This window comes from Mastomys coucha, unplaced genomic scaffold (genome assembly GCF_008632895.1).
Source record: "Mastomys coucha isolate ucsf_1 unplaced genomic scaffold, UCSF_Mcou_1 pScaffold22, whole genome shotgun sequence".
In the NCBI taxonomy this organism is placed as follows: domain Eukaryota; kingdom Metazoa; phylum Chordata; class Mammalia; order Rodentia; family Muridae; genus Mastomys; species Mastomys coucha.
This window is the reverse complement of record NW_022196905.1, coordinates 247,688,104-247,712,492: the sequence shown is the minus strand read 5'-3', so window position 1 is coordinate 247,712,492 and position 24,389 is coordinate 247,688,104. Positions and strand designations below refer to the sequence as shown.

At 46.2% G+C, this 24,389-nt stretch overlaps 2 protein-coding genes across 3 annotated transcripts in view; one reads left to right on the top strand and one right to left on the bottom strand.

Moving 5' to 3' along the window:
• The first annotated feature begins 12,518 nt into the window (after positions 1-12,518).
• Positions 12,519-16,711, top strand: LOC116070147 (haptoglobin). The gene is made up of 5 exons (XM_031341373.1): positions 12,519-12,641; positions 14,222-14,304; positions 14,557-14,658; positions 15,017-15,091; positions 15,792-16,711. The coding sequence occupies exons 1-5, from the start codon at positions 12,637-12,639 to the stop codon at positions 16,568-16,570; spliced, it is 1,044 nt and encodes a 347-aa protein (XP_031197233.1). The 5' UTR covers positions 12,519-12,636; the 3' UTR covers positions 16,571-16,711.
• A 1,111-nt stretch (positions 16,712-17,822) lies between these two features.
• Txnl4b (thioredoxin like 4B) overlaps positions 17,823-24,389 on the bottom strand; it is a 12,220-nt gene continuing 5,653 nt past the window's right edge. The window contains exons 2-4 of one of the 2 annotated variants that reach the window (XM_031341374.1): positions 22,871-23,068; positions 20,581-20,732; positions 17,823-19,170 (exon numbers count right to left, since the gene is read on the bottom strand). In XM_031341374.1, coding sequence (XP_031197234.1) covers positions 19,005-19,170; positions 20,581-20,732; positions 22,871-23,002 — 450 coding nt within the window. In that variant the 5' untranslated portion in view covers positions 23,003-23,068 and the 3' untranslated portion in view covers positions 17,823-19,004. The remainder of the gene's footprint in view (positions 19,171-20,580; positions 20,733-22,870; positions 23,069-24,389) is intronic. The other variant, XM_031341375.1, reaches the window with a different exon arrangement.

Below are 24,389 nucleotides of genomic sequence, written 5' to 3'. Positions count from 1 at the left end.
TCTGTCCGGACTGCTTTGGATTAAAGGTACCAGAGTAACTTTTAAAAGATGCCCACAATGTGCCAGGTTAATATCTTATCAGCTATGGACAGTTTGTGTACCTCAGTTTCTTTAAAAAAAAAAAAAAGATTTATTTATTTTATGTATGTAAGTACACTGTAACTGTCTTCAGGCACACCAGAAGAGGGCATTGGATCACATTACAGATGATTGTGAGCCACCATGTTGTTGCTGGGGTTTGAACTCAGGACCTCTGGAAGAGCAATCGGTGCTCTTAACTGCTGAGCCATCTCTTCAACCTGTGCCTCAGTTTCCAAATGTGTAAAAAGGGGGTAAGGATAGTACCTATCTCAAATGTACTACTGTGGAGTCCTTAGAGCATCGCTCGTTACATCCCGAACTAAGGAACTTTAGCTGCTATTTCTAATATTACTCATCATAAAATTCTTGTATTAGTATGCCAGGGGGAGAGGGGGCAAGGATTTTGAGGGATTAAATAACTTTCTCAAAGCACAAGTCCAGAAGAGTCAAGCCCCAAGTTAAAAGCCTGAGGGCCAGAGTTGGTCCTTGGAACCTAGGTTAAGAAACCAGCTGGGTGTCGTGTGTGTGCTCCTAGAGCTGAGGGAGCAGGGACAAATAGGTCCCTGGGGCTCATTGACCACCCAGCCTAGTCTACCCGGAGAGTTCCAGGCCAGTGTGAGACTGCCTGAAAATAAGAAAAGCGGATAGTGCCCGAGGAGCAGCATCCAAAGTTGTCCTCTAGCTTCGAACATGCACACACATGCACACTAGAGAGATGGACTTCCAACTAAGTCTTACTACTTAAAACTTTTTATTTATTTATTTTTATTTTTTTATTTTGCAGTACTTGGGATCAACCCTGGGGCCTTGAGCATGCTAGGCAAGTGCTCTGCTGTAGAGTTACAACCCTGGTTCAACCACTACTTAACAAACAAAAGGTACTTCCTCACCTGCTTGGGGAGACGGGGCTGGCCTCCAGCAGGAAGTACCAGAGATTTCTTCCTATTGGTAGTGTCTTTACAATACTATATCTGGCTTCTCCAGAGTGGTAGTCTACAAGAGAGCAGACCAAAGTTTTGGGTACCTTTATATAACTCAGGCTTAGAAGTTAAATCGTTACTAAGCCACATTCTCTGCGGAGTTGACAGTTTTAATCCTAAATAACAGGATGCACAATCAAATATGAGGGACAGATAGACTTTTAGTGTAGGTCTGTGATACTACATGCGAATGTATTATAAGAAAGTTCATGGTTCTTTATTTGAAATTCTCATTTAACTGGGCATCACATATTCTACCTGGCAATGTAGTTAAAACAAGCCACTAATCTAACCCACTGTTCAAGGAAGGGAATTAGTTACCATATGCACACAGGTTTTTGTATAGCCAAAGCTTACTTGACACTTTTTAAGTAGCCCAGGCTGGCACTTAAGTCACAATCTTCCTACCTATACCTCAAGGGCTGAGGTGACAGGCATGTGTCACCACACCCAGCTCTAGGTTTCATTTCTGGTGAGATGGACGTTAAAGAGTTGGTAGTTTTCTTCATTATCCTCTTAACATATTTATTAGCACAGACAATGAGCATCATAATGTTTTCCTACGTAGGTACATGCATGTACTTTTGAGAAGGTCTCATGTAGGTCAGGCTGCCCTCAAACTCAGTAGGCAGCGAAGGCAGCTGAGGATGACCTCAATCTTCTGATTGCCCTGCTTCCATCTCCTGGGATTACAGTGCACACCACCATACTCCACGGATCCAACACAGGGCCTCGTGCACACACAGCCCAGCCCCCGTGCCTACTGTTATACCTTCCTTAGTGCCCTCTGTCCCTGCCTTCTTGTTTCCCTTCCCTTTATCTGTCAAATATACACCCCCTCAAAAAAAAACAGTCTCAATGAGACAAACAGTGTCACCCTCCTCCTCATCTTACATGCTGACAATTACACATGATCTCCTATGAGTCCTCAGACAGCCCTGTTAGGCAGGTGATCATTCCTACTGTGGATAGATGTGAACTGATTGTTCTACAAGAGTTATGGGCAGAAGTGACGGAGGACAGCTTCTAATTCTCCAAGTCCAGCGGACGGTCCACTCTACACATGAGTGTCCTGGGCGACCACGGACTGTTGGTGAGATGTCTTACATTCATGATGCCATTCTAACAGGTGACAGGCACCTCCCACTTGCTGTGTCTGAGAAGAGGAGCAGCTCTTGGAGAATCTGAGGTCCTGGGTGCAATGTTCTCTCTCACACCCAGCAGCCTTGCAATGCACCATGACTAGGAATGTAGGAATCCAACTCACTGCCCTTTGCATTGACTGGCTCTGGAGCCCCTGCCTCTCACCAGGAGCCTTTTGGCCTCACATGAGAGAGCCTGGGGGCAGCCAAAACAAATGTAGAGTGATTCTCCTTGCTTAGCAAGAAATTTTAAACATGCAGAAAATCTAAACAAATAGGATAATACCCATAGTCTCCAATCTAGACTTGGGAATTCTGTCTTGTGTGTGCTTGCTCTGTCAATCTTTTGAAACATCTTTATATACTATATTTTTATTCATTTCTTAGCACTTAATAACTTGAACTATTTAAGAATGCTTATATATTTCTTAGTGGCCATTAATTGATAAGTGCATCTAAGAAGATGAAATCCTCTAATGTGTGAGCATATTCAGGTGCCGCCTACTGGCCCACACTTCTTCCCCAGTTCTCTAGTCTCCTTTAGTCTACAGTAGTAGCCCCTGGAGAGAGGAGGCCACCTGTCTTGTAGTCAGTTCTACCTTCTGGACTCCTGGATCAAAGACTCATCTCCGGATCTCTGATCTATCTGAGTTTGGCCACATGACCCTTCTATCCAGTGTGAAGGCACTGGCTGGTCTTTCTGGGAGGTTTCCTGCTAAAACCTTAGTGTGGTGGCCGGAGCTCTGGGGAATCAGGGTCACCTTCGAGAGATGACAGTGGCAGGGGCAGAAAGAGCTTCATGGAACTGTCAATAGGAGCTCTGTCTACTCCCTCACTTCTGTTGCTGGTCATCTGAGGAATGTGAGTGGCTAAATTCCCTCCCACTCCTGAAGATCCTGCCCTCCTGAGAGCTGACCCTGGTGTCAGTTCCCAGGTCCTTACCAACCCTGCTGAAAGGTTGCTTTTGGGTGTCATTTCCTGGGGTTTCACAGCCCAGCTGGGTGCCACATCAGGTCAGGCTCCGGCACAGACACCTCCCAGCCCCTGGCCCAAGTGCACTGGCTCTATTTCCCATCCATCTAGCCACAAGGTTCTTACAGGAATGTCACCTGACTGCCAAGACTCACTGGACACAATACATTTTCTTTCATATGCAGCCAAACTTAACCCCAGGTATTAAGGAGAAGGGTTGAGGTCTCTCTCTTAACCATGGATGGGCTTCAGGCTCCTTTCCCTCCAGGTCTAGATCTTGGGTCAGTGCACCAGAGAATTCTGTAGGAGCCAAGGGATCACTGACTGCTAGGCTTGACTTGTATTGTGTCCAGTGAGTCTTGGCAGTCAGGTGACATTCCTGTAAGAACCTTGTGGCTAGATGGATGGGAAACAGAGCCAGTGCACCTGGGCCAGGGGCTGGGAGGTGTCTGTGCCGGAGCCTGACCTCATGTGGCACCCAGCTGGGCTGTGAAAGCCCAGGAAATGACACCCAAAAGCAACCTTTCAGCAGGGTTGGTAAGGACCTGGGAACTGACACCAGGGTCAGCTCTCAGGAGGGCTGGACCTTCAGGAGTGGGAGGGAACTTAGCCACTCACATTCCTCAGATGACCAGGAGGGGGATTGTGGGTGTGAAAAAACCCAGCTGGAGAGTACCCTACAGGAAATTAAAAAGGGGACAGAGGGCCAAGTGGCTGCTCCACCTGTGATCTCATCAACCTGTTGGCTTGGGTCCAGGAGCAAAACTGTTCAAAGAATCAGAACTGGCTCCTGCCTCAGACTGTCATACAGCAGTGCCCTGGCCCTGGCAATTTCAGTTACTCTGCATGTGGAGGCTGGTTTTTGTTACTGCTCTTCTTCTTTTCTCTTCTCTTCTTCCTCCTCCTCTGCTTTTTGTTTTGTTTTGTTTGTTTGTTTGTTTGTTTTCGAGACAGGGTTTCTCTGTGTAGCCCTGGCTGTCTTGGAACTCACTTTGTAGACCAGCTGGCCTTGAACTCAGAAATCCACCTGCCTCTGCCTCCCAAGTGCTGGAATTACACTGCCCAGTGCTTTTTTTTTTTTTTTAAGACAGGGTTTCTCTGAGTAGCCCTGGCTATTTTGGAACTTGGTCTGTAGACCAGGATGGCCTCGAACTCACAGAGATCTGCCTGCCAAGTGCTGGGATCTCACTATGTAGGCTTAGGTGGCCTGAAACTATGTAGACCAGAGTGGTCTTGAACTTACAGAGATCTGTCTGCCTCAGCCTCCTTTTAGTCTGATTCTTAATGGTCTGGTGTGGATCCTGAGTCTTTGAACCCAAAATATATCAGACTGGTGCGATCAGAATTTCAATTTTACGTGGGTCTCTAACCATTAAAAAATGAACACAAACGTGTACATAAATGGAGTTGAACTGTGCTCTGACGTTCTTCCCTGATTGTTAAGACCCTGCTTGTCAGTGGCTGGGCTCTGCGTTGGGGATGGAGATAACCATGCTTTGCTGCTCTTAGTCTCTGGGAAGCCACACACGAGTGGGGGTGGGCGGGTGGGTGGAGGCAACGAATCCTATGGATTATACCCCATGGCAGAGAAGGAGCCTGAGTTCTATAGAGGGAGGGGAGTCAATTCTGGGTCTCCTGGGACCGACTGTTCAAAAGCTCAATTCTATTTTAATTCCATCCCTGCTAGAGATATCTGTCAAGGGATTGGGCTGGTTGGCTCCTCCCAGGATCTGGTTGGACTCAGAGATTCTGTTGCCTGGCTGCCATGAGGCCATTTCCTTGAGCTATTGCCTAATAATGTACTTCCCAGCCATGATCTACATGTTCTGTGCTACCATCTCACTGCCTTTCTGCCAGTGTCCTTGGATGTCCCTGGAGACCTGGGCTGAGAAGCCCCAGCTGGGACAGAGCCTCACTTTCTGAAAAGTGCTGGCTTTCCCAGCTTTGGGGACAGGGGGACGGTATCTTAGGGCTTTCCTTCTACTTTGCTGGGTGTCCCTGCCATGTTCACAGTTTTAATCTGATATACAGATTTCCTCAAGACCCCCATAGCTCCCGAGAGGTGATGTCAGCCTGGCCAGTGTTCTGGGCAACCCAGGCTTTAACCCGGGATTAAAGGGTTTGTTCCTGCTGACTCTTAGAGCCCTAATCCAGAGAAGGTCAGCATATAGATCAGGACTCCTGGCTGATTGTGGGCTTGGCCTGTATCTTGGACCTGTCTCTCTGCTTACTATTTCTTACTAACTTTGTTACTTTAAGCAAATTCCTAGTCCTGGATCTCAGTTGTAAACACAGGCTTGTTAAATGATGACAGGACCTCCTGGTTCAGTGATGTTGAAGACTCCAATCAGTAGGTACTCAGAATCCATGCAGAAAAGTGCCTGGCCCAGGGTCATTTCTGTGTGATGACTGCCTTTTCTGTCTGTAAGGGGCTTGGTAGGGTGGTTCTGTAAAGACCAGCCCTTCACTAGTGTAGTTAGAGAGCAGGGAGCACTTGGTCATGTTTTGCATAATTTCTGCCCCCTCCGCAAACTTTGAGGGCAGAGTTCTGTTTACCCTCCATTTAGTTCAGCAAACAGACCTGAGTTGTATGCTGGCAATGCTGGAGACACTGAGGGCAGAGAATAAGCAAATGCCCACATGTTCATGTGCACCATGGACCAAGAATCCCATGTTTTCCTGGGGGGTACACATGGCTTTCCAGCAGATCAAAAGAGGAGTGCGGGAACCCAGAGCATGTTGCTCAAAATCGCAACTTGTCTCAGTAAACAAGTTCAACAGGCGCTCCTGTTATGACACCCCTTTCTAGAACACTGCAGTCTGCAATCAGCTCCAAGGACCACGAGGCACTGCCTTGCTGGGAACACGGGCTCTGCTTCCCAGCCATACTTCCAACTGTCTGCAATTCTGTTCCCCAAAACTGGGCCGCTGGCAGACAAAGTTACCAATGTTTGCACCAAAAGTTTCAAGCTTTTAGAAAAACTTCTCCAAAATATTAACCTCCTCCCCCAAATCATCAGCCCAAACATTGCATAAGTGAGGAATTTCCAAAATGTTGGCTGCCAAACTACACACAGTCCTCCAGCCAACCCCTTCCCGCAAGGGCAGAGCAGCAGAGATGGAAAAAGGTAAATTCTGTCACAATTTTCATAAAAGTCTGTCTTTCCCAGTAAGAAACAGGTTAAAGGTCAAAAGCAAGAGAATGTTAATATAACTTTAAAAACTGCTTGCCCGTCCTGGTACTGTCTATGTAAAGCAGATTGGTTTTGAACTCACAGAGAACATCTGCCTTCTGAGTGAAGGGATTAAAGGCACATGCCACCATACCCAGCTAGTCAGTTACTTTTAAATTTGGTTTCAAGCAAGTTCCTAGGTCTTTGGCAGAAGGAAGTCAGGTTCTTTGCAAATATATCACTGGAATGGCCTCTAAGCCCAGCTGCTAATCAAGGCCTTGCTTCCCTCTGCAACCTCAGGAGATAGGCCTTCAGTATCTACATCACTCTCACCACGACTGCCTTTCAAGCTCCTCCTAGAATGGCCCATTAACAGATGGCAATAGCATCAACGGCTTTTCTAGCCCAAAGTTCCAAATTCTTCCACATTCCTCCAAAAAACCAACATGGTCACATTCCTCAGAGCAACAACCCCAATCTTTTTCGGCTTTAATTTTTATTGTGATGTCTCTACAATCACCATTTGCCTTCCTCCCATTCCTCTCTCCAACCCCTCCCATGGGCCCCGACCTCTTGCTATCTTTCTGGCTCATGGCTTCTTTTTCCTTTGCCTGCAGACCCCAACCTTGATACCAACTTCTGTATTAGTTATGTTTCTGTTACTGTGATAAAACATCACAACAGAAGAACTTAAACCAAGTTTGTTTGGGCTCATGGTTCCAGACTGGGTACACGGTGGCAGCAACTGACAGGAGCACGAAGCCGGCTTAGCACATTTCTTTTTTCTTTTTTCTTTTTTTTTTAAAAGATTTATTTATTTATTTTATGTGTATGAGTACACTGTAGCTGTACAGATGGCCATGAGCTGGGAATTGAGCTCCGGCATAATTCACTGTAGCTGTCTTCAGATGCACCAGAAGAAGGTGTCCGATCTCATTACGGTTGGTTGTGAGCCACCATGTGGTTGCTGGGATCTGAACTCAGAACCTTTGGAAGAGCAGTCAGTGCTCTTACCCGCTGAGCTATCTCACCAGCCATGGCTGAGCACATTTCTACCACACACAGGAAGTAGGGCAAGTGTTTAAGCCGCTGAGGCCCATCCCCAGTGTATACTTACTCTAGCAAGGCTGTATCTCTGAATTCCACAGTGTCCCCCCACTCCAACGCACCCCAAAGCACTTCCACCTGGGAGACAAGTGTTCAAATACATGAGACTATGGGGGACATTTCTTATTCAGACTACAACATTGGGATCTAATGGGCAGCTGGAAAGTGTTCAGCAATGACAGCATTAAGGTGGGAGATACAGAGATAATCCAAGGACAGAAGGCAGGGAGAGAGAGCGCCTTGCTGTGAGGTCTCTGTGTTACCTGAGAAGTGGGGAAGGCACAAACCAGGACTGTGAAAAATGAAGAAACATCACTTGAACTCATGATGGTGACCAGCAGGAAAGTTATGTAGCAACACACCACGAAAAAGCTAGTGGAGGACAAAGTATTTTAAATGTTGCCAAATGTGGTGGTGCACACCTTGAGATCCAGTGCTTGGGAGACAGAGGCAGGTAGATGGCTCTCTGTGAGTTCCAGGCTAACTGGCGTGAGACCCTGTCTCAAAAAGAATTCTTCCAAATATTAAAAAAAAAAAAAGTTTTACTAAAAGTCCAAATTCGTATGTGTAGTACTTTTAAGCTTGAAATTCATCTTGTCAAAACTAGTACAAGATCTTAATTTTTCTTACTGTATGTGTGCTTGCACGTGTGTGGGCACACAAATCTGAGTGTGTGTGTGTGTGTGTGTGTGTGTGTGTGTATGTGTGGTGTGTGTATGTGTATGTGTGGTGTGTGTGTGTGTGTGTGTGTGTATGTGTGGGGTGTGTGTGTGTGTGTGTATGTGGTGTGTGTGTGTGTGTGTGTGTGTGTGTGCTCGCAGCTAAGTTGACACTGGATGTCTCCGTTGATTGTTACATGCCTTCTGTACTGAGGCAGACTCTCTGGCTGAAGCTGGAGCTTACCATCTCCAGCCAGTCTAGCTAGCTGACTTGTCCCATGGATCCTGTTTCTGCCTCTTGAAGGCTAGGGTCACAGGAAGGGCCCATGGCTACCTGACATTGATGGGGTGCTGGGGCTCCTCACTGTGGTCTTCAAGCTTCTGTCACAAGCACTTTCTTCAGCCATCCTCCCCAGCCCTCAGTAAATCTTTTTAAGAACTGAGTATGGGCCATGGTTTCATGGTTAAAAGTACTCGCCATTCAAGCATGACAACCCGAGCACAAGTCCCTGGAACATGTGGTGCAAAGAGGAAACTGACTGCCAAGGTTGTCCTCTGACCTCCACATGTGCACTGGGGCATAGGTGTGTACCTGCATGCACATGCTTCCCTGCCCTACCCCCATATATAATAAATGAAATAAAATTTAACACACATGGCCACAACAACCCCTCTAAAATCCTAACATAGCAAAATGAAACAAAAAAACCCAAGTAATACAAAAACAGAGTAATTCAAACAGGTGTGGTGGCTCATGCCTATAATCCAGAACTTGGGAGCAGAAGCAGGAGGATTGCCACAACTTTATGGGCTACTTACTGATTTCCAGGGCACCTAAGTTACAGTGTGAGACTCTGTGAGTCTTACTCAGAGTGAGACATTACAAAAGTACCCTCACCAAAACCCAACTCAAAACAGCAGCAACCAAGTAATGTTATAAAGTAGGAGCAGAGAAATCGAGAAAATAGAAACTGCAGATTAAAAAAACAAACAAATAAATAAAACAAATAAAGTACACTTAAAACTAACCCTACTTGTAATTATACTAAATATAAATGAAACAAATATTGTAGTTAAAAGGCAAAGGATAGGTAAGTTCTATAGGTAATATAGATAAATAGAAAAGATAGGAACACTACTCAGAGGAAAGTTGATACATTTGGAGAGACTTGTGGCACAAAGGATTACTAGAGATAAGCAAGGATATTCCAATGGAAGATGCAGTAAGTCGAAAATTGACTGCACCTATTAATAGAACTTGAGAAAAGGAGACAAGCCAGTTTTGGAAGTTACATGGATTGTGTTCAGTGAGCGCTGCTGGAACTGAAGTCAATATGGAGAAACCATTAAAACCTCCAAGTTTAGCCAAGCAGTGGTGGCACACCCTTTAATTCCAGCACTTGGGAGGCAGAGGCAGGTGGATTTCTGGGTTTGAGGCCAGCCTAGTCTACAGAGTGAGTTCCAGGACAGCCAGGGTTAAACAGAGAAACCCTGTCTGGAATAAAACAAAAACAAACAAACAAAAACACCCCAAAAACCAAACCAAAACAAAAAACCCATGTTTACAAGTTTACAGCATGCAGTATTTGACACATTCACATAAATAAAAATGAATAAACCAAATGAGGTATGGAGCAAACAAGACACAAAATGAGATGCAACACACACATCTACTCATATCAGAGTGGCATCCTATAACAGACCAAGGTACAGACACCACCAAGGCTAACTTGGTAAGCCAGTGAGTTTGAGTGAGGTTACTTATAGGAATATGGGTGAGGGGTGACTTACAGGAGCAGAAAGATAGATGCAGAACCAAATCCACCCCAGCATAAGTGACAGATCACAAAAGCTGGGAACCTGGAGGCAGTGCAACAGGTTGGAGAGTGGCCTTTCCAAGTGGCTTTGATCTTAAACCCCTTCCAGGCACTTGGCTGGCTTCTGCTGCTTCTCGTCTCAGAGTCTTCTTTGCAGTTTAACTTGTCTGAGTCTTTTTTGTTTTCTTCTGTTTTTGGGTTGTTTGTTTGTTTGTTTGTTTGTTTCCTTGTTTTGTTTTGTTTTGTTTTAGCTTTATTCCTTACTCTGGGAGGGATAGGCCCAGAGAATCTGATCAGTTTCAGGAACTTCCTGAAACTATTTGGAGTTGTTTCCCTTCCTACCTAAAGAGCTTCCTTGCAGTATGGGATGTTTCCCTTTGGAAGGAAACTGTTGAACAACACATCTATAGGTGGAATTGCTGGGACACAGTAATTCTGTTACCAGCTTTTGGACAGACTATGGAGCTGTGCTGTGGAGCATGAACCATTCTATATTCCTACCCCAGGGTGTGAAGATTTAAATTTCTCCACATCTTCCCCAATGCTTGTTTTGCATACATGCAGGTGCTAGAGCCACACACACACACACACACACACACACACACACACACATGCATGCACACACACCACTCATGTATACCCCCAACACCCACAATTTTAGCCATTCCTAGTAAACGTGATTATAGCATTTTGCTAATGAGATTTTTTTCAATGCTCTTGAGTAAATTTTCTTCCTTGGTTTTATTTGTGTGTGTGTGTGTGTGTATACAGTTGTATACACATGTGTTATATGTGTACATGTATGAGTGTGAGAGTGTATTTGTGTACAGGTGTGCATGTGTATGTACATTTAGTGTGTGTACACCAGATGGAGATGTTATGTGACTTCTTTAATCTACCTGAGCATCTTTCCATGTACTCTTTGGCCATATGTGTGTCTTATAGAGGATTTTCTGTTCAAATCCTTTCCTTATATTTTTGCCTCTCTGCCCAGCCAGGCTCCCACTCTATAGCCTGGGCCTGAGCCTCTCGAACACTGTGACCTTTTGCCCATGTTTTAACTGTGTTATTTGTTGTTTTGTTATTTTTCTGTAGGAGACCTTCACATATTTGGGATATTAAGCCTTTATCAGATAGAGCATCTACAAACATTCTCTCCTTTTCTGTGGATTTTGTATCTCCTTTTTTTACTTCTATTGTTTCTACATGACATGCAGAGGTGTGTGTGTCTATATCTTGCATCACAGAGGCCCTTGGATGCCTTGGAGCTGGAATCATGAGCTATTGTAAGTCATCTGATGCTGGGAACTGAACCTAGGTCCTCTGGAAGAGCAGCAAGTGCTCTTATCCACTGAGCCATAGCCCCAGCCCTGTCTTTTCATTGCCTTGATGCTGTTTGTGAGTTGGGTGTTCTTTAACAAATTGTGCTTGGCTTTGAGCTCTGTAAGAGCAGTGAACTTCCTGCTACTCTCCTCTGCAACTTTGTCATTTATTTTCAGAATTGTGAGATCATCCCTGTCCTCTGTTGTCCGAGTGTCTGCATGGCGGTACACTATCCCATCGAGTGACGGTGCCGCACATTAGTTACCAGTCTCCTGTCTTCCCAGTTGATATGGTTCTACACCAATGCCACTATGAACAGCCCAAACGATTCTGTGATAAGATCTAATTTAAAAACAATATTTTTAAATGAGTGAAGCCATTTAGATTGAGTTGCTACATCTGAGTGAACAGCATACCAGAACAAGTATTTGACTGAAACATTGATTTTTCTCAGCTGCCCATTTGGACTAGCCACTGCGAAGCTACAGAAAGTCCTGCCATCGAGTTTGCCCTGTGTCTACATTAACAACATGGTGTGATTTTCCACTAAAAACCACCAGAGGAGACACGGCAGGCTTATTTCACTGATTTCAAGTAGGAACACTTTTAGCAACAGGAAGATGTCCTCACCGGTGGGGACTGTGAAATGGAACCGATTTCTGTTCACTGCTCTCTGAATGAGACTGCAGGAATGTCTACACTGGATTTGAAACAGTTCCCAGATAAACTTTTCTCAGCACTGAAAACTCCAGAGAAAAGAGCCAGTATGAGGGTCCCATGTCAGCCTACACTATAGCTTTAGGCACTCTGAGATTAAGGAGCAATGGATCATGACCCAGTAAACCCAGTCTGCTGACTGCAAGTTCCAGAGCTCTCCACACTCAAAGATGGCCACACTTAGGCATCATGGTTGAAAAAAGGAAACTCTTTATAGTCCCAGCTAAGGCTGGGTCACAAGGGTGTCTAAAAGAGATTTGAAATAATAATAATAATAATAATAATAATAATAATAATAATAATAATAATGGCCTAACCAACACCCTCTCCCAATTAAGTGTCAGATTAATTGCCCCTGTTCCCTGTCCCACTCTCTAGGGGTTATCCACCACTGTGGTGGGTGGGAGGGGTCATGAAGTTGCTAGATTTCTTCATGATTTGTAAAATACCACCACCAGGAGAGCCAAGTATGAAGCAAGAGCTCAGCTTTTGACAGGGGTTTGCTTTGTGGTTTGGTTACTGGAACAGCCAGTGACCTGAGCAAGGCCGACATTGTGCAAACACAGAAATGGAAGAGAAGGTGGGGTAAAACCCCAAGGCATAAAAAGGCACGGCAGGAGTCGGCACAGTACAGCCCTTCCAGAGAGAGGCAAGAGAGGCCCACGATGAGGTGAGTCCACAGTCCACCCTTCGCACTCTGAGCGCACAGTGTATAAGTCTATGGGAGAGGTGAGAAAATGGGATGCAGGAATCGGGCCGATGGGCTAACCTTCTCTGGGAGTTAATTAAGTCCACAGCCTGCAGGCTGCCTGTAGCTGAGGGTAACTGAATGCATCACAGCACAGAACTCTAAGCTTACCTCAAGCACTATGAGATTTTTTTGGTTTTGTAACTTGACTATGCACTTTGAGTGTGAATTTTGTAGGTGACGACCTCATGTCAAAGGCAGGATGTGCCTAGACCCTCAGTGAGCGAAGGGCCAGTGACTAAACCCCTTCCTCCTGTATCCATGGGAGATGGGCTGTCTATCTCTAAGGAGGACCTTTCCCATTGAGATGAAAAGCCTTTGTTTTTACCAGGCAGTCAGCAGCTTCCTGGAATGCTGACTGTGCTATTAACAGACCTTTTTTCCTTTTTAATGGAAAAACAGACAATAGTCACACGTTTCAGTGACACTATCAAGGTGTGCTTACCTTTTTTTTTTTAAATCAAAATAGAAAGACTTTGAAGGTTGCAAAAAGACTAGAAGCATAGTGTTCAAAAGAACCTCCTGACTGGCCAGCATCTGCAGGGAATTGGTTACCATTTGAGTGTGGTCTGTGTACCAATGATGGCCACAGTCATGCTGTTAGAAGACAGTTTTCTCCGGGTAACTTCTGGCATTCTTGGGTTTGATATACAATCCTTTAAAGGCAAATACTTAGGAATAGGAACAACCACATGAGTTGTGTGTGTGTGTGTGTGTGTGTGTGTGTGTGTGTGTGTGTGTATGTATGTATGTATGTATGTATGATGGTACATACCCAGGGATTCTAGAAGCTGAGGCACGGTGACTCTGGGAGTTCAGGAATTTGTGACAAGCCTTGGCAAAGTATGGGACCATGTCTTAAGAACAACAACAATGACTATAACAAATTATACATTAAAACAACCTTTTTATTATGGGGAATTTCCAAAAGTGAGAATAGCAAAATAAACTATAGCCATCATCTTTAAGTTAGCTACAACGTCCTAACAATGTCTTCACAGCCCAGTACTTAATGGATGTGTGCAGAGGCTTCCCCTTGCAGGACCTTGGGGGTCACCACCAGGGCCAGAGGCTTTTTCCCGCCTCCCACCTCTCAGCTTTTTTTGAGACAGGCACTTATTATGTAGCACCCCTGTGGTCAAAGCCCTGATCCTCCTGCCTCTGCATCAGAGTGTGGAGAGCTGGGATGGCACAGATGCTACCATTCTGGTGCTGCATTCCTTCCTCTGTCAGTGGTCCCTTTCTAAGCGGCTACAAAATTCCCAGCGACACCAAGCTTGCTGTGCATCTGCTGAATTTGATGAAGCCTGAGTGGGGTGGGGAGGAAGCAGTTCTTTGGTCTTAGCATCTTGTTCTTTTCCTTTACTATCTGCTTAATGGAAAGTGTGTGTGTGTGTGTGTGTGTGTGTGTGTGTGTGTGTGTGTGTGTTGTGTACATGCATGCATGCAAGGAGACCACAGGTACAAGGAGACCAACCCCACTCCTTGTCACTTCTCTACAGAGCCCTGGGAGCTGTTGTCACTCTCCTGCTATGGGGTCAGCTTTTTGCTGTGGAGTTGGGCAATGATGCCATGGACATTGAAGGTGAGTCTCTGGAGTTCCCCAGGAGCTGTGCATCCCAGCTCAACTGAGCCCCAGTCTGGCCACATCAGTCCCGAGTTGTATTAAGGAAGACCCAGATCCTCTTCTCACCTAGATCTTCGGGGCCTCCCTCCCTCAGCTTCCACTAGGGTGCAAGGGAGTCTGGTGTTCAGGGCAGCTCTGTCTCTGCTGACTTTTCATACAGAGCCAGCTGAGCACCCACAGCATTTTTTTCTGGCTTCTTTTTCTCGGCAGATGACAGCTGCCCCAAACCTCCAGAAATTGCAAATGGCTATGTGGAGCACTTGGTTCGCTATCGCTGCCGACAGTTCTACAGACTACGAACTGAAGGAGATGGTAAGGCCTGGATGAGCATCCCTCCATCCACAACCCTGGCCCTGTCTGATGTTCCCATGATGGATGGGGCTGGGGTACCTGGCCAGAAACTTCTTGAGTACTGCCTGGAACCAGGGGAAATAAGATCCAAATTCCTGTCTCCTGTTGGTGGTCCTTCCACCAAACTAACTTGTTTCAGCTTCCTGTTTTGTCTTGCTAAGGGGCTACAATTCCATGGCCCTTGTTGCTTAGGTGTGTAGTCTTTATCGACGACATTGTGCAGCCTACATTCCTGACAGTTTCTAACTTCTTCCTGTCCAACTCTTTAATCCCCATAGGCCCAATTAATTTTCTCTGAGCTCATCTCCTTTTGTTTCAGGAGTGTACACCTTAAACAGTGAGAAGCAATGGGTGAACACAGCTGCTGGAGAGAAACTCCCCGAATGTGAGGCAGGTGGGTGCTGAGGTCTTAAAGCACAGGGTTAAAATATGGCCATGTTCCTCCTGTGTGGCCTGGGTCAGAGAGAAGCAGACAGCTCAGTGGCATGCTCATTTAGGTTAAGGGAGGGTTTGGCTGAATCAGCCGCTTCCCATGAAGATGCTCTCCACCCAGAACACCTGCTCACAGAGCCTTGGTCGAAGATAAAGAGGATCAGGCCAGGGAGGAAATAACAGAAGCGGAACCCACGAGGGCTAAGGCAGGATCTGGGGACAACTGGGACTCCTGCATTCTGTAGCTCTCCTCTCTTCTGCCTGGACGAGGATTTTGCCCACCTTCAGCTATCAGTTTTGGTTATCTGTTTTTACATTTGTGAGATGTGTTCCTGCCAATGCTGATGCAGGGCCACCTTTGTCTAGGAATGAAATACACACACAGCTTCCAGCCCTTTCATTGACTTTCAGAGAATTGTGGAATTTGTGTGTGTGAGACGATGTTTACATATGTATGTAGGTATATATATTTATATAGTAGCTTATCAGCCAGGAGTTTTTAAAACTCTTAAGTCACTTGATATGTAAATACCAGAAATGTGTGGAGCAGGTGGCAAGGGCAGAGTGTTCACAGACTGTTGGGTGTGGAAGCAGTGGTGGCCGACCCTTCCAGGGCCTCTGGACTGCTCCTCACATCCCTCCCTCTCTCCCTCCCTCCGCAGTGTGTGGGAAGCCCAAGCATCCTGTGGACCAGGTGCAGCGCATCATCGGTGGTTCTATGGATGCCAAAGGCAGCTTTCCTTGGCAGGCCAAGATGATCTCCCGTCATGGACTCACCACCGGGGCCACGCTGATCAGTGACCAGTGGCTGCTGACCACGGCCAAAAACCTCTTCCTCAATCACAGTGAGAATGCAACAGCCAAGGACATTGCCCCTACCTTAAAACTCTATGTGGGAAAAAACCAGCTGGTGGAAATTGAGAAGGTGGTTCTCCACCCCAACCACTCTGTGGTGGATATTGGGCTAATCAAGCTCACACAGAAGGTGCCAGTCACCGAGAGAGTGATGCCCATCTGCCTGCCTTCCAAAGACTACGTAGCACCAGGCCGCATGGGCTACGTGTCTGGCTGGGGGCGGAATGTCAACTTCAGATTTACCGATCGTCTCAAGTATGTCATGCTGCCTGTGGCCGACCAGGACATGTGTGTGGTGCACTATGAGAAGAGTACAGTGCCTGAGAAGAAGAACTCCTCGAGTCCTGTTGGGGTACAGCCTATCTTGAACGAGCATACCTTCTGTGCTGGCCTTTCCAAGTACCAGGAAGACACGTGCTATGGTGATGCTGGCAGTGCTTTTGTCGTCCATGACATGGAGGACGACACCTGGTACGCAGCTGGAATCCTGAGCTTTGACAAGAGCTGTGCTGTAGCTGAATACGGTGTGTACGTGAGGGCGACTGACCTGAAGGACTGGGTTCAGGAAACCATGGCCAAGAACTAGTTCAGGGCTGACTAGAAGGCTGCACACAGCAGGGCGGGCTGGGAGCCATGGAAGAGGGGGAAGTGGAAGGGTTGGGCCATAGTCTGAGGGGTGCTAGCCCTGCATTGCTCAGTCAATAATAAAAAATATGCTTTGGACCCATCTCTGGGCTCTTTGTACTGTGTGGCTTTTATTCTCATTTACAGTTCTGGGCAGCAGAGAAGTATGGTCTACTAGAAAAATGGGGACATCCTGACAAACCAGGAAATCCCTAGGGTGTTATAGACTGTCTGCCTACAGGAATCAAGTTTGCAAGAGGCAGGTCTCCGGGAGATCACTGTGTCCCTTCCTTGATCCTGGGTCTGTTTGAATGTAAACTCTGGCTCTTCTCACATGATGTCACCTCTCTGGAGTGGGTGAGGAAAGTCCATGAGGAGTGTGAGCTCAGAGTTGTGACAGAGGCTCTTTGGTTTGTGTTTCCCTCTGCCAGAAACCCAAAGAGGCACACGCAGGCAGGCTGTGGGCTTAATGGTCCTTCCAACAGCTCAGCCCAGATCTGCTCAGTGACTTAAGCTCTCTGGTCATTACCTGTCCATTAGGGATGAACACTAGAGACTGGAGAGTCCCATGGCTGGAATGCTCTGGGACTTGGCAGAGTTGGGGTCTCTTCCTCAGTGGTTCTTCTTCCACAGTGGACAATCTCACCCTGTTCTGGGGTTACAGGCAAGCCACATGCCCTTCTACCTCTAAGTTAACTGCATCTTCAGAGTCACTGGTGTATCTCCCTGGGGTAGAGCTCTGGGATCAAGGGAGACAAGGACCTACATTCCAGAACCAGGGAGAAACCAGCCAGAAAGTGAAACAGCACAGTCACACTTACATACCACCTGACAGCAGGTGGCAGGCCACTACTACAGAGAAGTAAGAGACCTTCGGGCCTTCCCTCCATTGCTCTGCTCCCCTTCCCTGCAATGCTTTTCCCTTTCTGTACAAGGGCCTTCTCTTCTCCCCTCAGAAACCTCTCTGTCCAGGCGTCATAGTTGCATGGTTTCTAGCACTGGACAGGGTATACAACACATGCTTAGTAAGCACTATGGAAGGGAAAGTAACCAAGATAGGATCTAAAACATGAATGCAGACTACAGAGTCCCTTCCACCCATCCTCACCTACCCCTCAGGAAGGAAGCTGACAGTATTGTCCCTGTACAAGTTCTGAGATCTTGCTTGCACCTGAGTGCCTAGATGGATGGACAGAACACCAGCTGACAGTGAGTTGGACAAAGACCTTTTATTCTATCACAGGGATGTGGAGGAAAGTTTATTGTTCACCTAGGACTTCAGTAGCACTAGGGATCAGACTCTTACAATCTCCAAGTTTTCATCCATATGCCCAGGGTGGCTGCCTTAGCCCCATGCGTCATAAGGAGGTGGTGGGAAAGGGTTTTTTGCATCTCTTGGTTTTAGGCAGAGGACACAGAAAACACAAACAACCTTCTTTCTGTGTCCCATCTGTCAGAACCAGGTCCTGTTCCACTTTCCCCTAAAGGACAAGCTTAGAAATAAGCAGCTGATGCCAGGGTTGGCCCCACCTCCTACACACCTCGGCCTCTGCTGGCAACAAGTCTCTTGCTGCCCAGCCGGCCACAAGCTGCCTGGCCATAGCCCTCCAGCTCTGTACCTACTCTCTCATTCCAGAATGACAGGGACAACCACTACCATAAGGCTTAAGAGAAACACAAGTTTCCTGAGGTTGGGTCACCTTCTTTAAAAGCCCTTGGAATTGCAAACCCCTCAAGGCATTCCCCCCTTAACAATCTGGTATCCTTTTGGTCTTTAGTCCTTGGAATAAGGAGTGGCAGTGCTTTCTGGGGAGCTCTGTCCCTTACTTCTCAAGAGCAGTTAACCTGTTGTTTAGTTCAAACTGTGCTGGATGGTGAAGAGCCACATTTTTCTCTTGGTAATTAATGGGCTGCCAGCTATAAATAGGTGGACCAGGGTACTGCTTTTAGTCTGTGAAGAAACAAATGTACTCACCTGCTTCTAATTATTAGTTAGTTCAAGAGAAGCTGGGATAGGAGGGAGCAAAAGGGGCAAGTGAACGGAGGCATGAGGGAGAATGTGTGTGCACACACATGGGTAATCAAGCTGTTCTCACAGTGTCGAGAAGGACGCTTGTCCTTAAGGGGTAAAGAAAAGTCAAGATAAAGGGAAATTACAAACAAAACACCACCTGGACACTTGCCTCACTGCTCTGAGGCTCTCAGGGAATGGACACTCAGGCATCTTGATTCTTGGAGTGCTGGGGCTTCTGCCAAGGGGCCATTGATTACAGACACCTCAAACCTCTTTGCTCAGGCAGTGAACATGTCTCTGAGGGACTCCAGACCACAGGCCCTCTGGGTTCAGGCCCTGTTTCAACCTGTGCCTCTCTCATCTCCAACAGCAGTTGAGTGTGTTAAATGTCTTGGTAGAGGAGGTCATATTTGGGTACATTCTTGGGATCAATAGGACTCTGGACAATAAGCTTCCCCCTCATCGCTCCCCGGTAGATAACTTCAATCAAATCTATGAAGTCTTGTTTGGTTTTGAAGCTTCCTACGAATTTAGTGTGATCCGGAGACCTGCAGCAGAAGGGAATAATGGTGGTTAGAGCTTTCCAGTGTGTGAAGCCTGCAGGGTCAGTGGCAAGCAGTGGACTCTTCCTTCCTTTTTGTCTCTCTACACACGGCCAGACCACTGCCTTTCCACAGGTCTAGCACCCAGGACTACAGCCAAGGCTTTGAGCCCCCACATAGACGTCCGGGTGTGGGAAGGAGCCTGCCTTCCCTTCGCTTCTCACACCACTATCATGTGGTGGTCTCTGAGTACTGGGGTGGGCAGAGTTTGCTCAGTGTCTCTGAAAGAAGTCCATTAACTCACTGCAGCCTCTCAAGTTCTCATCACTGACCTTCTAAGTTGCGGGTATTAATAAACAACCTTATGAATTATTTTAAACATCAAGTGTATTGGTTGTAGAAATTTTAAAAGAGAAACAAAATCAGCTGTGAGGCTAGAAGTCACCTTTTGATTCGTACCCTTCTAGTTCTGTGGGGGTGGGGGGAGTGTTCTGTTTCTTTTTTTAATAGGAATCACATCACAAACTAGTAATATGATTTTACAACTAGTAACTGCCTCAGAGTTGTAAGGTATGCCATCTTCAACATACTATTAAACTCCTGGAAACATAATTACTGGGCTAAAAGATGAATCACTTTAAAGGTGTTTGATATTGTGTCCTGAATTCCATGCAGGAAGGTTGCAATAAGCTAATGCAGTAACCACCGAGTCCTAGGAGGACAAGCAGCAGTTCCCAACCACAGTAAGACCACAGTCCTGGATACAGCCAATGGTTCTCATACTGCAGTGTGAACAGGATGGAGAGGAGGACATTACAGAAGATAACGTGTGCCGGGCGGTGGTGGCACATGCCTTTAATCCCAGCACTTGGGAGGCAGAGGCAGGCGGATTTCTGAGTTGGAGGCCAGCCTGGTCTACAGAGTGAGTTCCAGGACAGCCAGGGCTACACAGAGAAACCCTTTCTCAAAAAACCAAGGGGGAAAAAAAAAAGATATCGTGTGACTTATTTTGACAGGCATGCCTGAAGAATGACATCAAAATTCTCTGAGGGGCAGAAGACACTTGGCAATAGAGACATGTGTCTCCCTGGAAGGATTGCACCTTTCATAAATGCCAAATACCAGCCCCAAATACTAGGTATTTTGTTGCAACTGACTTTTTATTTTTTATATAAAATATTATTTATATTTTATGTTCAGCTAATATAGTTACTCCATATTTTCTATCCTTAAAGACAGTTAGTCAGTCCTTTAAAAGCTATACTTTTTTTTCATATTTAAGTTGGAAATTAAAATCTTTCAGTCAAACTTAAAACACTTTCATTTTGCACTAAAGAACATCAAATAAGGAGACAACAGTTACAAACCTGCCTTGAGAAAACCAGCTTTGCAGAATGTATGGCCAATTTAACTCACCCATAATCCACCTTCATGTGCTGTCCATTGAAGAAAAATACAGTAGAGGGAATGTAACTGATGTCAAAATACTGTGTGTACACTGGAGTGTGGTCCACGTCCACCAGGTAAATAGCAGCCATTTTACTCAGGTCAGCTGAAGTCTTTGAAAGCTGTGAATGACAAGATGGATGGAGGTTACTCTATACTATGGCAGTTGCTTCTTTTGTGAAACACACTGTGATACTGTATATGAAGCTTTTTCCCATTTGAATTCCTCTTAAGACACAATTCTGGAACTTGCTATATAGACTGGGCTGCCTTGAATTCACAGAGGTCTGCCTGTCTGCCTCAGCTACTGTTCGGAGGCTGGATCATTGGTGATAGGGTCAGGAGAAGGCACTGTGTGGCTGTCTGAATGAGGATGGCCCCCATAGGCTCACATATTTAACTACTTGCGTCCCAGCTGGTGGAACTGTTTGAGAGAGGTTAGGAGCAGTGGCTTTGTTGGAAGAGATGTGTCATTGTGGGCAGGCTTTGAGGTTTTAGAAGCCCAAACCATTCCCAGTTAGCTCTCTCTGTTGTTTGTGTCAAGATGTGAGCTCTCAGCTACTTCTTCAGCACCAGGCCTGCCAGCCTGCCTGCTGCCATGCTCCCTGCAATAATGGCCATGGGTTCTAACCCTCTGAAATTGTAAGCCCCAAATAAACTGTTCTTGTAGAAGTTGCCTTGGTTATGGTGTCTCTTCACAGCAGTGGAAATGTAAAACTAAGACATGTTGCGAAAAAGATTTTTCTTCTTTTGTTTTGTTGATGTTTGTTTCGTTCGTAAGTTTCTTTCTTTCTTTTTTTTTTTTTTTTTTTTGTAAAGTTTTATTTATGTGTGCATGTGCAGGAGCCAGAGCACAACTTGCTGAGATCAGGTTCTCCCTAGCAGCAAGTGACCTGACTTGCTGAGCTATCTCATGGGCTAGGGTTTGATCATTTCCAAGAGCGGGGGAAGAATCTCTACTCATTTGGAGTGAACTAGGAGCACAGCTCAGTGGTAGAGCGTTAGGTCTAGTCTCAATGTTCAAAACAAAGACTACAGCTCCTGACATCCCACCCTCAACAACTTAGAATGCTGACACTCCCCAGGCTCCTCTCTCCTAGAAATGAAAATCAGGAGAGCCTGGTGCCCCTCCCACTGCTCACTGTCCTCAGGGCTTTACACTTGTTACACCACTTAACCTACAATGTATAACTATTTAACTCATTGGTGCGTAGCACCCCCATTTTACAGACGATAAAGCTGAGGCACAGGAAGGAGTTACTTGTTCCAGGACACATACCTAAGCAGCAGGGCTGGGATTTGAACTTTGGAAGTGCAGTTTCAGAATCAATCAATCTAATTCTCTTGTTGACCATGAACGTTGAACTCAAGGTCTCATATGTAAGAGACACTGTTCTACCACTGAGCTAGCCTTCTAGCCTAGAATTTGTACTCTTTTCCATAGCTAAAAGTATGAGTTTCTGACCACTCCTACTTACTGACTGGTGTGAGTGTGGGTGTGCAAGGAAGTCAGAGGACAACTTCCAGGGTTGGGTCCCTCCTCCACTTTGGGTTGTGGAGACTGACTGAGGTTAGAAGTCTCTGCTGTGCTGCCTCACAGGCTCCACATATTCACTGTACGTTACATAACGACTATTACATTTAGTTCCCACAGCTGACTGTGACGGCGATTGGCAGGAAGAGATGTAAGACCTTAGTTCAGTCTCCATGGTGAATAGAGGCACACACAGTAACTCTACTCATAGTTTCCCTCTTGACTGACTGTGAAGACGTGCTGTGAAACGTCATCTCTCCACTAGACACAGTCTAGGAGCAGCAAACAAGGGACTAGGGGCGGCCAGGGAAACAGGTCAGCCCTCCGCTTGGCAACCCGTATAGCTCTTATGGAAAGTGTGATAATCTACACCAAGCCTATTCCTTTTCAGGATGTTGAGTGAGAACAGATGAACTTTTAATTAAGACTTCTTATTTAAAACTCACAATAATCGCTCTCTCTCTCTCTCTCTCCTCTCTTTCCACGCCACTACCCCTACTCCCTCTCAGTTAAACCTCTTACACGTGGAAAAAAAAAATCTCACAATAATCGGCTGGGCAGTGGTGGTGCATGCCTTTAGTCCCATCACTTGGGAGGCAGAGGCAGGTGGATTTCTAAGTTTGAGGCCAGCCTGGTCTACAGAGTGAGTTCCAGGACAGCCAGGGCTACACAGAGAAACCCTGTCTGGAAAAACCAAAAAAGAAAAAAAAAATAAATAAAACTCACGATATCATCCAGCTGCAGACAGACGGGGTCCTCATCCCTCCCAAACCTGAGAACCAACACCTTCTCCGCAGTGCTTTTGATTGCCTGGTCTACTTCTTTCTTGCTGGTCAGTTTGGGCAAGAGGAAGCTCATTTTGAAAAAGTCCAATGCTATCAATTCTGCAGTGTCTAAAGGCTACTTAGATGAAGTGTGTGAGTCCTAACAGAAAGAACAAAACAACACCATTTAGCATTGACCAGACATTGAGGTGATTTAAAAAGAAACCTTTCTGGAAGCCCATTTTGTGAAGAAGCCACACCCCTTGCTTGCTATCCTTGGGCCCATCTAAGTGAAATTAAAGTTTTGAACAGAGTAGGAGGGCTGATGAGATGGCTCAGCAGTGAAGAGCACTGACTGCTCTTCCAGAGGTCCTGAGTTCAATTCCCAACAATCACATGGTGGCTCACTATCTGTAATGGGATCTGATGCCCCCTTCTGGTGTGTCTGAAGACAGCTACAGTGTACTCATATAAATATAATAAATAAATAAATCTTAAAAAAAAAAAACCCAACAGAGTAGGAAGACAAGGCAAAGCTTCAAACTTCAGAGCGCTGTTCCCACCCAATAGGCCTGGTGGAGCCATGGGCAGCTGAGTAGGGAGGTAGGCATCTGCACGAAGGGAGGCTGGCCTGCAGTTAAAGGATGTGGCTGTGCCTCATAACTGTAATGACTGTAGATGGAACCAGAACTTATGGGAAGTGCTGATGCAGACGAACTTGACCTCAGCAGTCTAGAGTAGGAGGAAGAGCGGCTGGAGGGTGGGGTAGCAGAGGTGGGTACATGATCCACCCACTTTTCTGTGTTTTGCATTGTTTTAAATCTAACATTTAGTGAGCTTCCCATATCCCTACACAAAAGACTTTCAGATTCTATCACAGTGGCACACTATTTCACATGTGGACCATACTTCATTAGTCCTTCATTGATGGATGTTTGTATATTCTCAAGTCCTGACTTAAGGGGTCTTCCTAGATACACTTAATCACATGGCAAGCAGACCAACTAAGAGTGTGTAAAGGTCACAATTAAATAAATGACTCAGAAGATACTGAGGTAGAGGGGCCTCATCTGACCTTCTCTCTGTCTCCCATTGGTGCTGGGCTTCTCATTCTATAAACTAGTTTGTTCTGTTACCCTTCTAGCTGTAAGACAAAGGCAGAATTCATGCTACAAAACTGCTAGTCTCCAGTCTGTCCGGGCTGGGGTCCAGAGCAGACCTTGGGCACAAGCTCCACAGCCAGTCCCACAACACCCAGAGGAAGCTCCACTCCCAGGTGCTCTGACACACCCAGGATCAGAGGTAAGCAGGAACCAACATCTGTCCCAACACTGGGAGTAATTGGGTTCAGCGGGACCAGGCACACAGGAACTCTGCCAGCCCACAATGACTCCAGTTCCTTCTGGTCTGTCAGGGTTAGTGTTCTGAGCAGACCTTGGGCACAAGCTCTGCAGTCAGTCCCACAACTCACAGAGAAAGCC

What these genes read in the sequence shown, in the direction of transcription:
- LOC116070147 (XM_031341373.1), top strand. An exon ending in ACTACGAACTGAAGGAGATG is followed by an intron (nt 14,659 to 15,016) that starts GTAAGGCCTGGA and finishes CTTTTGTTTCAG; the next exon opens with GAGTGTACACCTTAAACAGT. An exon ending in ACTCCCCGAATGTGAGGCAG is followed by an intron (nt 15,092 to 15,791) that starts GTGGGTGCTGAG and finishes CTCCCTCCGCAG; the next exon opens with TGTGTGGGAAGCCCAAGCAT.